The 13271-nt window shown below is 33.5% G+C and overlaps 1 protein-coding gene across 2 annotated transcripts in view; it reads right to left on the bottom strand.

Moving 5' to 3' along the window:
• Positions 1–255: 255 nt before the first annotated feature.
• The window catches only part of HOOK3 (hook microtubule tethering protein 3), a 116052-nt gene continuing 103036 nt past the window's right edge, over positions 256–13271 (bottom strand). For both annotated transcript variants that reach the window (XM_043562788.1, XM_043562780.1), the window contains 3 exons: positions 12875–12979; positions 12421–12492; positions 256–9935 (listed from right to left, as the gene is read on the bottom strand). In XM_043562788.1, coding sequence (XP_043418723.1) covers positions 9795–9935; positions 12421–12492; positions 12875–12979 — 318 coding nt within the window. In that variant the 3' untranslated portion in view covers positions 256–9794. The remainder of the gene's footprint in view (positions 9936–12420; positions 12493–12874; positions 12980–13271) is intronic.

Consider the following 13271-nt stretch of genomic DNA (forward strand, 5'->3'; position numbering starts at 1 on the left):
AGAATCCCAACCAGGCTCTGCACTGTTAGTGCAGAGCTGGATGTGGGGCTCGAACTCACCAACCATGAGATCATGACCTGACTTGAAATCAAAAGTCAGACACTTAACCGACTGAGCCACCCAGGTGCCCCAATGGCATAGTCTTTAAATTGATAGTACACTATGGCAAGTGCCAAAGGCAAGTGGATGAATAGTATTAGATAATTATTAAGTATGTGTTTGTCATGGTTTAAGAGTAAGAAGAAAAATCTACACTGAATTTTTATACAAGTCTTTATTTACAACTTGTTTAACAACTGTACACTTTTTGCAGCCTTGAAAACATTTTTGTACTTGAATGGGAAAATATAGTTTGACCAAATCTTAACTTTATTCTTCATATACATATACATATATTATATGCATACATATAAACATATACATATAATTAATACCATAACAAGTTGGCAGTCATAAAATTAAAATGAATAAGTGATATCAAAAGGAAATACAATATAAGATTTCAAAAAAATTAAAAATCTGTCTTCTGGTGGTTTATTGGACTTAATGTTTCTGTGACTTTAGTGAAAATTTCTTACTGAGGCTAATAAGTCATTCACCTCAGAAAAACAGAAAATCCACCGATCTAATATACAGTAAATGGTTGGTAAACTTGGTAAACATGTGGAAAAATCCTTGGATGCTGTTATGTACTATGTTGCTAAATCTGTATTGATTCCATTGTGAAGTGAGAAATTTAGAGTTCTATGTGGCTTTCATTTTTGGATTATAATGACAAAGAATGAAGTTGTTGAATTATAAATTCAATAGTCAACCAGAAATAAGAATATACCAAGTAATATCCTTTTTGCCAAAGCTTAACTGCAAGGTGGATAACTGTGATGCCAAATAGGAAACTAACAACAATTCATAGAACAATCAATAATACTTAAGACATGAGTATAAGGCTTTAGAGCTGGGACTGTAATCAATACAATTCCAACTCCAATGTACTAAGGTGTTTTCCAGCTCATCTGAAAAGTTTAAAAAATACTATAGGAAAAAAAAAAGCCTTTTCTATCCTCAAATCTTTGATAGAATTTACTAATCAAAATAAGGCAAATTATTAAATTATTAGATATGTTTGAATTTTACCATTCATTACACAACCAAAAACTGGGTGTTATAAATGGTGGGGCAATTGTCAAAACATGAAAACTGCAAAACAAAATAAATCTGGAAATCATTCTAGGTGCAAAGCATTCTGAATTACACATAACCTGTTCACAGCAAAGTTAGTGACAGCAATGACATTTTAGTGCATCTAAATTTTAAATAACTAAGGCTATTAAAAAACAAAAGGCTACTATTTAAAAAAATTAAAAGGCCTCAAATCATTGATTGGCATTTGTGTACAGTCTTTTCCTGTATTTATACTAAAATACTATGTATTTCAAGCATAATGAAAATTTCCCTTAACTAACATGAATCTCTATAGAACACATATTAAATTAGGCCAACAAGAAAATAATAACACAAACTCAAATCACACCATTTACCGATCTGTACTTGAATGATGATAAGAATTTCATAATTTGCTTGGAATTTGACCTACTGGATTGAGTCTGTTGCCTGATTTAAAACATTTAAAACGGAAGAGGAAAGCATCAGCATCATGACTTCCTAACAGGACAGTTTTAACTAAGTACCAAGCCTACTGAAAAGAGTTATGATTAAGTCCCTTATTTTCATTAAAAAAGTCAAAGATGCATCCATGTGCATCCTTTTCGTTATGTTAAAAAGTAAATTAATAAATACAAAAAAATGTTTCATTAACTAAGTCACTGGAATAAAATTCTTGCTTCGTATATGAAACTGAACTTAATTCATGTAATCCAAGTTATTAAGAGCAAGAAAGTATGAAGAAAACCAAGGAATTATTTGGATCTTGATATACCTTTAAGGGGGAAACAATCAAATGTGATGTTAGGGAGAAATGTTTAAAGGGACAGAAACAAAAACTGTTGCCACTTTCATTAGATCTATACAGATTTAAAAATAACAGAAGGATAAATGTTTAGCAATTTTTATTTGTGAATAAATAACACATTCATTGGTTTTTGCTCTATGTGTGTTAGAAACTATGTATCATCAATTTGAGGACTACAAAACAAGGAGAAAAAAGCCTGAAGATACTAAGTTATGATTTATGAAATGATTTAATTTAATCACTTGAAAAGTAAAGTGCTAAGAACCTGTTTAAAAAAATACATTGAAAACTAGTTTCAAAGAATGGGGTTTTGATTTTTCCAGTGTCTTTAAAAAGGGCTGGTATTAATTTTTATATGAAAAACAGCTTTCTTCAACTACGGCAGTAAAATCTAATAGTTATTATAAGTTAACTGAAAACTTTCATTTTGTCCTTGTTTTCCCTTTGGGCATGACAAGCACTGTAAAAAGGCATTTTCTGCAATGATGGAAATGTTCTATATTTATGCTGTCCAATATGGTAACCACTATTCATGTGCGGCTACTGAGCACTTGAAATGTGGTTGGTGATTAGAGAGAACCAAAGTTTGAATTTTATTTAATTTAAATGTAAATCACCATGTGGCTAGTGGCTAATAAATTGGACAATGTAGGCCCAGGATCTACTCTTATCTAAATCAGCAAAAGCCACCGGATGGTAAAGACATTTAGAAGGGAACTTATTCACTCAACAACTAAATTAATAGATATTCAGAACATCATATTCTGTCTTTGTGTGTGTGTATGTATGAGCATATTTCTTTTTTAATTTTTTACTTTAGGGGGACAAAAGCAGCTCTTCTCTCAAAGGTCAGGGTCTAGACTTCTCTTATTTCAGTGTTGCTCTCTTCTAGGTGACTTGCTTAATTTAAGCAAAGCACATCAGTAGAACAGGGGGTAATACAGAAGAAAATATTACAGAAACTTTTCACAATATAAAGGCATTTCTCTCATGTGAAAGCACAAAACAAAACTCTAAGAGAATGTTCTTATGAGCAAATCTCCCTATTCTTTGGCAGTAATCATGTGTCAATGTTTACATAACAACAAATATTTCACTACTTTTTGACTATGATTTGAGTATTAACATTTTTAAGTTACAAATGGAAGAGTCCTGATTTCTAAAAATATCTCTGAAGAGAACAAGCTGAAAACTTAGCTACTTTTGAACTTAAGAACAGTCAAGTTCATTAAGCATCTGTTATAGCAGAATGAAGGATATTTCTGGAGCGTTCTGCTACCTTTTCTCATCAACTAACTCCCACCATTTCCCAGATTTTCCAACTTTATGGCTCCTGGAACCTGGCTTTCTTTCCCCTGTCTTTGGGTATAGGCAATGATGAAGAAACTATGAGAGTTAAGGGTAATTGGTAGGTTTGTATTTTAGGAAACAGCACAGCAAAGGTGAGAACTCCCCATGGCTGATGGTCCATCTCTCTGGGAGTCGGGAGGACCAGGAGTGACTTAGTTATCAGGCCAGTGGACACTTCCCCTTTTATCAGGAAGCCTGCTGAGAACAATTCAGCTGGGTTTAAAGGGTTCGTCTAAGCCCAAGAACTGGACTATTCTGGTCTCTCAAAATTGGGTACACACAGGCCATGGGACTAGGTGCCTTCTGGTATTCTCTAATTAACTAGAAGATTGTTTACTTTTTACTAATATAACTCCAGAAAACAAAAGGTTTCAAGGGTGTTGGCATTTGAGAGAATTTGGCCTCATGAGTACTGACTTATACAAGTCTTATTAATTTGAAATCTAAAATGCAGTTTATGCCCAATAGCCCCAATCCAGCTTCAAATAGATCTTTAGACTTGGATTTTCAGATCCCACTTTAAACATTTCAGGAAGAGTACAGAGCCCATTTCTTTGGGCGATCTTTTACATTTTTCTTAGTGAGTACTCCAAAATAAGGAAAAGACCCTAGCAGAAAAGACATAAATAGAAAATGCCACAGAAAAGTAGAAGAAAAATAATTATCTAATATTAGTAAAGTGCTGTGAACCTTGCAGTAAAGTATAAATACATAAATGATTAGATAGAACAGTAAATAATATTAAGACACTCATCTATAATAGTGACATATACACACTATAGAATGTATACAGTAAGCACTGCCCATAGGTTGACAAATACACCAAGAATAAACATGAATCCCTTTTATTAATTTTAACAATTGCTAAACTAATTATTTTCCTTTGTCACCTTAGAGATATCTAAAGTGATAACACCTGCTCAGAAGTCTCCCACATACATTAAAGCCTCAACATGCTTTGGTAGTTTTCTTTTTCTCATTTTGAGATTATTCTTGTCATGGTATTTAATTCTTCCTTTAAGCTCTGAGTAGGTAGAATTTAGGACATTTGATAGCCCTTTGGGCCTGAAATTTTAAGAGGCTATGGACACTTTTTCTGATGATTTCATCTTCAGATCCTAAAGATCTAATTCAGAGCCTGGTGATAACGTATCAGGTACATAAAGACTCTCTTGAATATATTTTTAAAAATCTCTACTCCTGCTTTCAATTTAAACAAAATATTGTGGGGGGGCTACTATGTCTAATTAGGGGGGAACATAAAATTGATCCTAAGGTGTATAAACTAGATAAAGCAGCAGATCTAGAGAAGTCAGTAGTAATTTTCAGCCACCACAGAGTTCTTCTGATCAAATCCAAGTATCCTCAATGGTTTCAAATCACTATCTTAGATTTAGTAATGGGTTAACAGTTTCAAAATAAAAATAGATGCTTTCCCTTCCACTGATAAACGTATAGTTAATATTTTATGCCAGCTAATGCCCACTGAAGGGAAGGACAGTTAGAAACTAAATTACATTTTTGTCTACTCTTCTTTATTTAATGATCATGTAAGAGAGTCAGAAGATTTTATGTAAACTATCACTTGAGGAACATTTGTTAAGACAATGTTATTTTTAATTGTATTAGTACTTCTATCAGCCTGGATATTTGTTTATAATCAGGCCATTTCTTATACCAATAATACATTCTAATTTCTAGGAATGGATTTGCCTTCACAGTCTTCTGTTACTTCCTCACATTTTTATGCTCACTTATAAATACAGCAGACAAACTGATCTTACAGAATATTATTGGAAAATAGAAAAATAATGAAGAGAGACATCACATTAATTGTTGATATGTAATCATTAGGAAACATGTATAGACCCCCTTACAATTGTTCAAACTCATATACTTGCCATAATTAGGTTCAGGTCTCTTGTTTCTCAAATAAACTAATGTCCCTTTCTCTATCAATGTAATAAACTTTGTAAGTTTTTACATTCATAGATAACACGCTTGAGTTGGATTGGGTTGATAAAGGGCTGTTTAGCAACAAAATAATCAATAAATTCTTCTCAAGAACATATTCAGTGATTTAGAAGAGATGGATATCATCACGTTTGTGCTATCCTTCGCTTTATAAAAAGGAAGCTAAATATTAATATTTCTATGATTTGGGGGAATAGGGAAGGGCAGAAATTAGCTGTGTCAGCAGAAAATTATTTTGTTTTTTAGGTTCTGAGAAATGAACAGTATTTACTATAAAACTTCAGAAGGATAAAATTATTGTGCTTAAACTGGACAATAAAACATTTTCAATAAAAGGAACATACACCAATTATTATTTAAATATGCTTTATAGAAAGTAAAAAATTGGATGACAGACACATTGAGAATAGCCTTCCTCATATAAAAACTTCATGATATAAAATATTAGAATTATAGTTACAAAGAATAAGCTCTGAAACCACTTTCTGAATGTAATGAATCAAATGTACCAAAATAAGCTGCCATTTCGACAGTTGGGACTATAGAAAAAGAGATTATCATTATTGAATGACCCTCTTAACTTAGAAAAAGGGAAAATAAAAGGCATGCTAAAATAATTTTCAAAGATTATGATGCCCCATTTCTTTTGTTAACACACTCCTTCATCTACTTCAGGGCATCACACAGGTTTGAGTTTGAAGTATAATGAATACGCTACATCAGCACAATGAGTCCCTTCATCATACAAGGGGGAGAAGTCAATGCTTCCTTCCATAATTTAAGAAATAGACAACAAAAAGCATTTTGCCTTAATGTTGTTATTCTGCAATTAGCAAAAAGCAAAACACCAAGCACTTTCCTCTCACTTTAGGGTCACAGGGTTCTTACCCACAGGGCTGGAAACTAGCTAGGTGTGCAGTAGCTGTGGGTTGTGGGTGCTTTTTCAGATAATCTCACATGTTCAACTGGCAATAATTATAACATTCCAGAGTCAGATCTGGACAATTGGAAATTAAATGCAGAGAGTTAAGATAATTTTAAAAATTTAGACTTTGGTTTCAAGATAATTCTCATATTGGGATAGGGATTTTCAAATTTTTAACATGGTGTTAGCTTGAAAAGATGAATGCTTGTCTGAGAGCAAGAGGCACTGGAAGATATTTTGTATCATTAGCTAACAAAAATAAACAAAACTGCTATTATAAGGAAACGTGAGTAAACTAGCTAATAAAATGATCTTTTCTTTAGCCTAACTCATCTCTCACTGAACAATCACTTACTGCTGACGTGCTTGCATAGTGTGGATTTTTCACGCCTGTGCAGGGTTAATGAAATGTCAGGGCCAATGTCTGACTGGATAACATCTAGCTTAATTTTTTACAATTGAGCTTTACTGTATAAACAAAACAATAAAACTTCAACACAATTACAAATGCAAAATTATCCTTATTATAATCTACTCATCTCACATCCCACCAAGCCAATTTTACCAGGCTAGGACTATCAAATAGAAATAATTCAATCTTAATCAATTTTGGAACATTGGTCCTTTATTTAGGGACTTTTTTTCTTGGTTGTTATCAAGGAATTAGACAAATGATAAAAAGATATGATTGAATTTTTGAAGCTCTTTTCAGATATGTACAGTTGTATTATTTATTCTCTGTTTCTAGGTGGTAAAACTACAATAGCTGTTGGAGTTTTTCTGATTACAAACTTTGTAAATGCACACTGCAGAACATAAATGTTACTCTTAAAAATTTTTTAATTTACTTTGTATTTTCTTACCCTGGTTAGAAGGAAAACAGAAAATAAGATTTTTGTTTATAAGAATTCAACACTGCGGGGATGGGTCACCCCAAGCTAATGCAGTAACACTGTACTTACTCCATTGTGGAGGCCAGGGCTACAGCTCTGTTGTTGTTCGAGCAAACTGTGGCTTCTTGAAGCTACTGTATACAGGGAGTCTGTAAGAATATAGCACAGTATAGCTCACATCTAGATAAAGTGCCTAATGGCTTTTAACTTCCAGACAAACCACGCATCATCACAAACCTCCTGAAAAATTATTAATCATTATTGGAGAAATAGTGATTTATAAATCTCGCCCAAAGCTGGGCAAGGGAAACAAGGTGGTCACTGCTACAGCTCAGTTTTATTCCTGCTTTTTAAAAAAATATCAGAATGTTTAGGAATATAATTTCTGCTATGTAATGCAAGTAATATACTAAACCCATACAGGTACAGTAAAGGAACATGAAAGTTATGAATGTAAACACCAAAATAATAGCATGCAACAGATGCCAAAGAAAAATGAGTAAAATTTGCTTCTAAAAGCCTGGCACCTGGTAGCCTACCTACCAGGTAGACCAGAAGACCAGGACTGGAGCAGTAAACAAAGAACTAAAATTAAAACCTCTCGTCTCATAGGATATAATCCATCTAATAAAGAGATCATAGACTCTTTTTTTTTATTTTCATCTATCTTATTCTGCAGGTAGTATAATTTTCAAACAATTTTAATGTTACCAAGGTTAGTGTTCATGCCCTATTTTAAAACAGCTAAATCCTTATGTTATTTGTGAAATAAGGGGGCAGGGGTAAGAACCATCTTAACTAGTTTTTAATCTTGTACTGTTAAATTGCCTATGTTGATGAGGTCTGCTTAGCCTCCTGAAACCTCACAATGCATTCTACTCACGTGGTTCTCTCCATTATTACTAATTCTTCCTGCTTTATAGTCTTATCAGGCAGAAGCAATCATACTGCACTCAGACCTCTGTACGTAATGTAAAAAATTAGCACAGTGTATGGAGTCATTTCCGTGTATACTCTAATAGCTTTCTTCAAGAATGGTTTCTGAGGACAAATGAAAACGCTACTAATTTTTAGGTCAATTTTCTTACAAAAAAGAAAGTAAGGATTTAAAATCAAACACTTGAATATAGTTTCTGAAAGTTCTTAATTACATTTAACTTGATTTAGAGTTACTCATTTGTATTTAATATACAAGACTAAATGAAACCTGAACTTCCAAATAGCAAGTGCATGAAATAAAATCTTTTTAGGTGACGTATCTGAAACCAAAACCAACCAACCAACCAATCAACCTAATTTCAATAATTTTATGCTTAAAAAAAATTGGTTATGGTGCAAGAAAAAGGCTGGAGGGGAACTTAGATATAATTTGGGACCAAATACTTAATATGGAAAGCCAGGCAGAGGCATTTCATTTTCAAATGAATGCTGTTTCACATTTATATAGCACCTTACACAGCCAAAGTGCCTTACAATCATTATGACTTGATGGCCATTCAAAAAAGTAAGTGAACATGGTTTACAATCTGTCAACAAATCTAAGAACTTTGAGGCAACCAAATACCCAAGAGAATCTATTCAGTGGCTGATTCTTGGACTAGTACATAGAATTAAGAAAAAATGTTAAAAAGACCTGTCATAACATCACATACAAGAAGTCACTTATTGATCTTAAGGACTGATACTAAGATGTTAGGTTTAGGAATTGAGAAATAGAAGGGTTTATATTAAAGAGTAAGTAAAATGAGGTACAACAAGGAAATTGCCCAAAAGGTAAGGCTACCTGTTACTAGTAAGTATATGAAAAATAAATCTTTTAGATGTGGAGGGTAACTGAAACTGTAAATGTCAGCCGCATTGCTAGAATCTGATCCTCAGTTACTATGATATTTCAAAACAAGAAAAAAATGAATGCACTGCCTGATTTTTTTTTCTGTAATTTCCCCCCAAATAACCTAACCAATCCATTATCTTCCGTCAGCAAACAAGATAGCAAGAAATAATGAAATTTTATGTATGTTTTAAAAATAGTTTCCAAATCTTCGGACAAATTTAATTTCCTATAAAACAACGTGGAAAACTTATTTTTTTCCCTCTAAATAAATCTATCAGGTGCCTTAGGTTAACATCGGATTAGCACCTCTGCCAATGTATTTATGTCTTTGCAAAAAGTGCACTTGCCAACCATTTTATATAGTAAATATGCAAGTTATTTGAAGTGCATTTGGAAAACAATTGAAAACACAGATTAATACATCATAAAAAGATTAATTCCCTTTAAACAAAGACATTCTTATAAAGCATGGTAACACAGAGGCACAATAAAGAATATAAATTGTATATCAATTATTGGCAGAAAATCTAATTCATTACAAAGCCTACACCATTGGGGAAAGGACATTTTCATACAAAGAAAAGTACTACACTATTATACAACACTTTTAATTGGGCATTTAAAAATTTTTGGCACATTAAAAGGAACTGAAAGGACTACAAAATAAAGAACCAAGAAACTAAAATATTATAGATATAGGAGAGAGAAAGTCCTCAAATGAGAAACAACTAAATATCAACATAAAAGAGACAAAAAATAAGCTGGCTGAATTTCCTGAAATGTTGTCATATGTAACAGAAGTATGCTTTGAATGTAGGATGTTTTTTTTATTCTGATGGCAAGACTTGTCTACCTTGCTGTGGCTGGTTGAACATGGCCCGGATAAGATCTTCTTGTGCTGGTTGCTTGTCTTTGCCTAGCCAGAAATGACTGCCCTGAACCTGTACTAGCAAGTCTATCTTCAGCCGCCTTTTTATGCAGGGTCATTCCCTATATAACATAGGAAAAAAAAAAAAATCAATATAAAAAAAAGTAGAACATACTCTCACTAAAGAAATTTCTTCACGCAGTATTTGTCACAATGAATCATAAGGCACAATTAGGAATGTTAATTCTGCTCATTTCAGATTAAAATCTTACAGAGACATTTTGTTCCAATAATTAAGTACAAATTTTCTCTTGGATAAATTAAGCCTTAATTTTCTGAATTTACAATAATCAAAACAATAGATTACCCATAATCATATATACTTCCTTCTCAAATCAAATGTATAAAGTGATTTCCCAAGAACAAATAGTGCAATTGATTGGTAGGAGTTGATTCACACGTGGTTGTGGAAATCACATGGCTTACTTATTTTGAGTGAAAAGCACAGGTTGTTTCTTAAGGAGGAAAGCCACACTAGGTATAATACATACCTCCAGGGTGTTTTTCTTCACTTCAGGCAGGCTTGCATTCTCAAGCAAATTAAGAAAAGTTCCTGACAGCCCACAACAGAGGCCCCAAACCAGAGCTGGGGGTCTTTCTTGAATACTGGAGTAGGATGGTCTACTAGCTTAGAAGGGAGAGGATATAGAGTTGCTGGGCCCAGAGCACCTTACCAGGGGGGAGGAAACCTCTGGGAGCGCACCCTTTCAACTGTTAGTCTATGAGGAGATCAGGGAAATCGTGGTTTTGGTACTTATTTCATAAGCCAGTAAAGAACGTTGGCCAGGGAAACATTAAGAAACAAGAGGAGCTATTTAATCTCACTAGTGATTGGCTACAAGTAAACTGATGGGAGGAAGTGGACGCTGTAACAAGGAAGAAAGTAAGAAATAAGCAACTGAGAACTAAAAGGAGAGCAGGTACATATGCCAAGCAATGTGAAAAGTCCTAGGGCTTTCCTAGAGAAAGGAAAGACTGGCACAGAAGACAGAAGACTAAACAATCAATCTTCCTATCACTAGTTAGCTTCTAGGGAAAACACTGGCCATGGCTGTGTATCTTTAACAGAATCTGTCATGTATACCCAAATACATAACACTTCTCCATTTGCCCAATGAGAAAACCCAGAACATGTTTTTTTTACTCAATTTTAAATCAAAGCATTTAAGAATCTGAAGAAAACTAATAAATATCTATTGGTAATCTTTAATTTATTAATTTGGCTACATATATTAACAAGTTATTTAAAATAAACTTCTTTTTTTTTTTTTCATTTTCACATTTCAAGCAACTTATTCAAGTTCTTCACACACCTTTAAGACCTCAATAGCCACAACTGGGCAATTCTCTGAGATACTTAATGCCTTTTCCCAGTGCCTGTCACCTCCCCTTCCATTCAGTAGTCTGAGATGTAGAATTTTCTGAATGTATGTGTGGCTACCTCACTAGAACATAACTTGTGTGAGACTATTTGGAGTTACTCCTTTACTCTCTGGAGAGCTAAAAATGTTCTTTAATGCCATGTCAAAGAATAAATAAATTTGGTTCTATAACCACAATATGTGAAGTCATATACATCAATCAAAACTTAAGAAATGACTACTAAGTATTGAGGGGCAGAGTTCCAAGATCACTAACACCAACCTTTAAAGAGGACAAAGGGGACACAGAAGAGGTGGACTCAGAACTAATTCCCAGAGAACTTCCTTAGGTAGTTTTCCCCTATTTTTATTAATTTTTAAGAAATCTATATTTGTTAATAATAGTATTCTAAACTAATTTGGTTTCTTCCTTTGTTTTTGTAAATTATGATAAGATTTGAAATATGTAGTTTTAACCAAGGCAAATATAGACAAATCATGAAATTGTCTGAGTTTCTGACAAACATAAAATCACATTATTAAGAAACCTGGGGCATTACCCTTGAAGACACAGTATCAGTTACAACTGTAAAACAGAAACAACAATAACATAACTATAGGGTCACAGGGGGATGATGAAAAAAATCTGGCCCAATTTCCTGTCTTAGGCAACTAACATTTTGACAAGGCAGAAGTGGTCTTACTGGGAAGAAAAACAAAGAAGAAAAAAAGACCAGTCTAGGACAAAATATTGAAAAAAAAAGAACAGCATTCTTCAAAATTCACAGCTATTTATATCCAGAAAGTGTTACTGAAGCCCAGAATGTTGTTGTCCTGCAAAGGCAATGAAATCATTCCACAAAATAAAAGCTACTGCATCTGTGTTTAGATGTTATTAAAGTCCCCTTCCCCTGGAATAAAATGGTTCCGAGGGATAGAAATCAACGTCATTTATCTTTCTATGCTGTAGGAATAATGATGTGTTCAAAACGTCGTAACCCTGCTTATAGTGGTTCTCATTTCTGCTTTTCAGTCCTAAGATCAGCATTAGGTTTTGTTAGTGTGTGTTAGGATAGCAATTACTTTCAGATTCATTTAGTAGAATTATTTCTATAATAAAGGTAGTATAATAATTATTACATATTCATTGAACTTTGCAATATGTTTTGAAGTGTTATTTCCTTACCAGATTGTACCAGGCACTAACAATATATTTCTCCTCCATTTCTCTTTGACTCTTTGTTTTCTCATATTCTTTCTAAAAAATAAGCACATGTAAACATGTAAAGACGAAAAAGAATATTAATAAAATGTAATTAGTTAGCTAAATTCATGGACACAATTGTATACAGCAAGGCTCCTAGAAAATAAAGAAATCAAAAATCGAATATAGCGGGGCGCCTGGGTGGCGCAGTCGGTTAAGCGTCCGACTTCAGCCAGGTCACGATCTCGCGGTCTGTGAGTTCGAGCCCCGCGTCAGGCTCTGGGCTGATGGCTCAGAGCCTGGAGCCAGTTTCCGATTCTGTGTCTCCCTCTCTCTCTGCCCCTCCCCCGTTCATGCTCTGTCTCTCTCTGTCCCAAAAATAAATTAACGTTGAAAAAAAAAAAATTTTAAAAATCGAATATAGCAAACTACCTACCTCTAAAGAATGGAACAGTCGGTCCCGTTCCTGGAGCTGATTTTTAAGAGCCTGTATTTCTGGTGCTGCTCCTTGATTCTGCTTAGGATCTAAAGTACGGATAACCTGCAAAAAGGAATAAGAGAAAAAAATTTGAAGTTTCAAACTTGCAAGAATGTAACATCTAAGGAAGCAGTTATATAAAAGAAAAAATCAAGGACAAACCTTGTGAGAATCATAAAGCTATATCTTACAAGGATACTTTAAAATTTGAATGTATGAAATACTATTCAATTGTAGCTTTCAATTATATAAAACTTTTATCTATGTAAAGAATCAATTTTAAGAAGTAATTCTGGCTTAAAATTAATAAAGAATACTACAACACACATTACTGACAGCTGTGTTCCCTTTACCT

Source organism: Prionailurus bengalensis, chromosome B1 (genome assembly GCF_016509475.1).
Source record: "Prionailurus bengalensis isolate Pbe53 chromosome B1, Fcat_Pben_1.1_paternal_pri, whole genome shotgun sequence".
Classification (NCBI taxonomy): domain Eukaryota; kingdom Metazoa; phylum Chordata; class Mammalia; order Carnivora; family Felidae; genus Prionailurus; species Prionailurus bengalensis.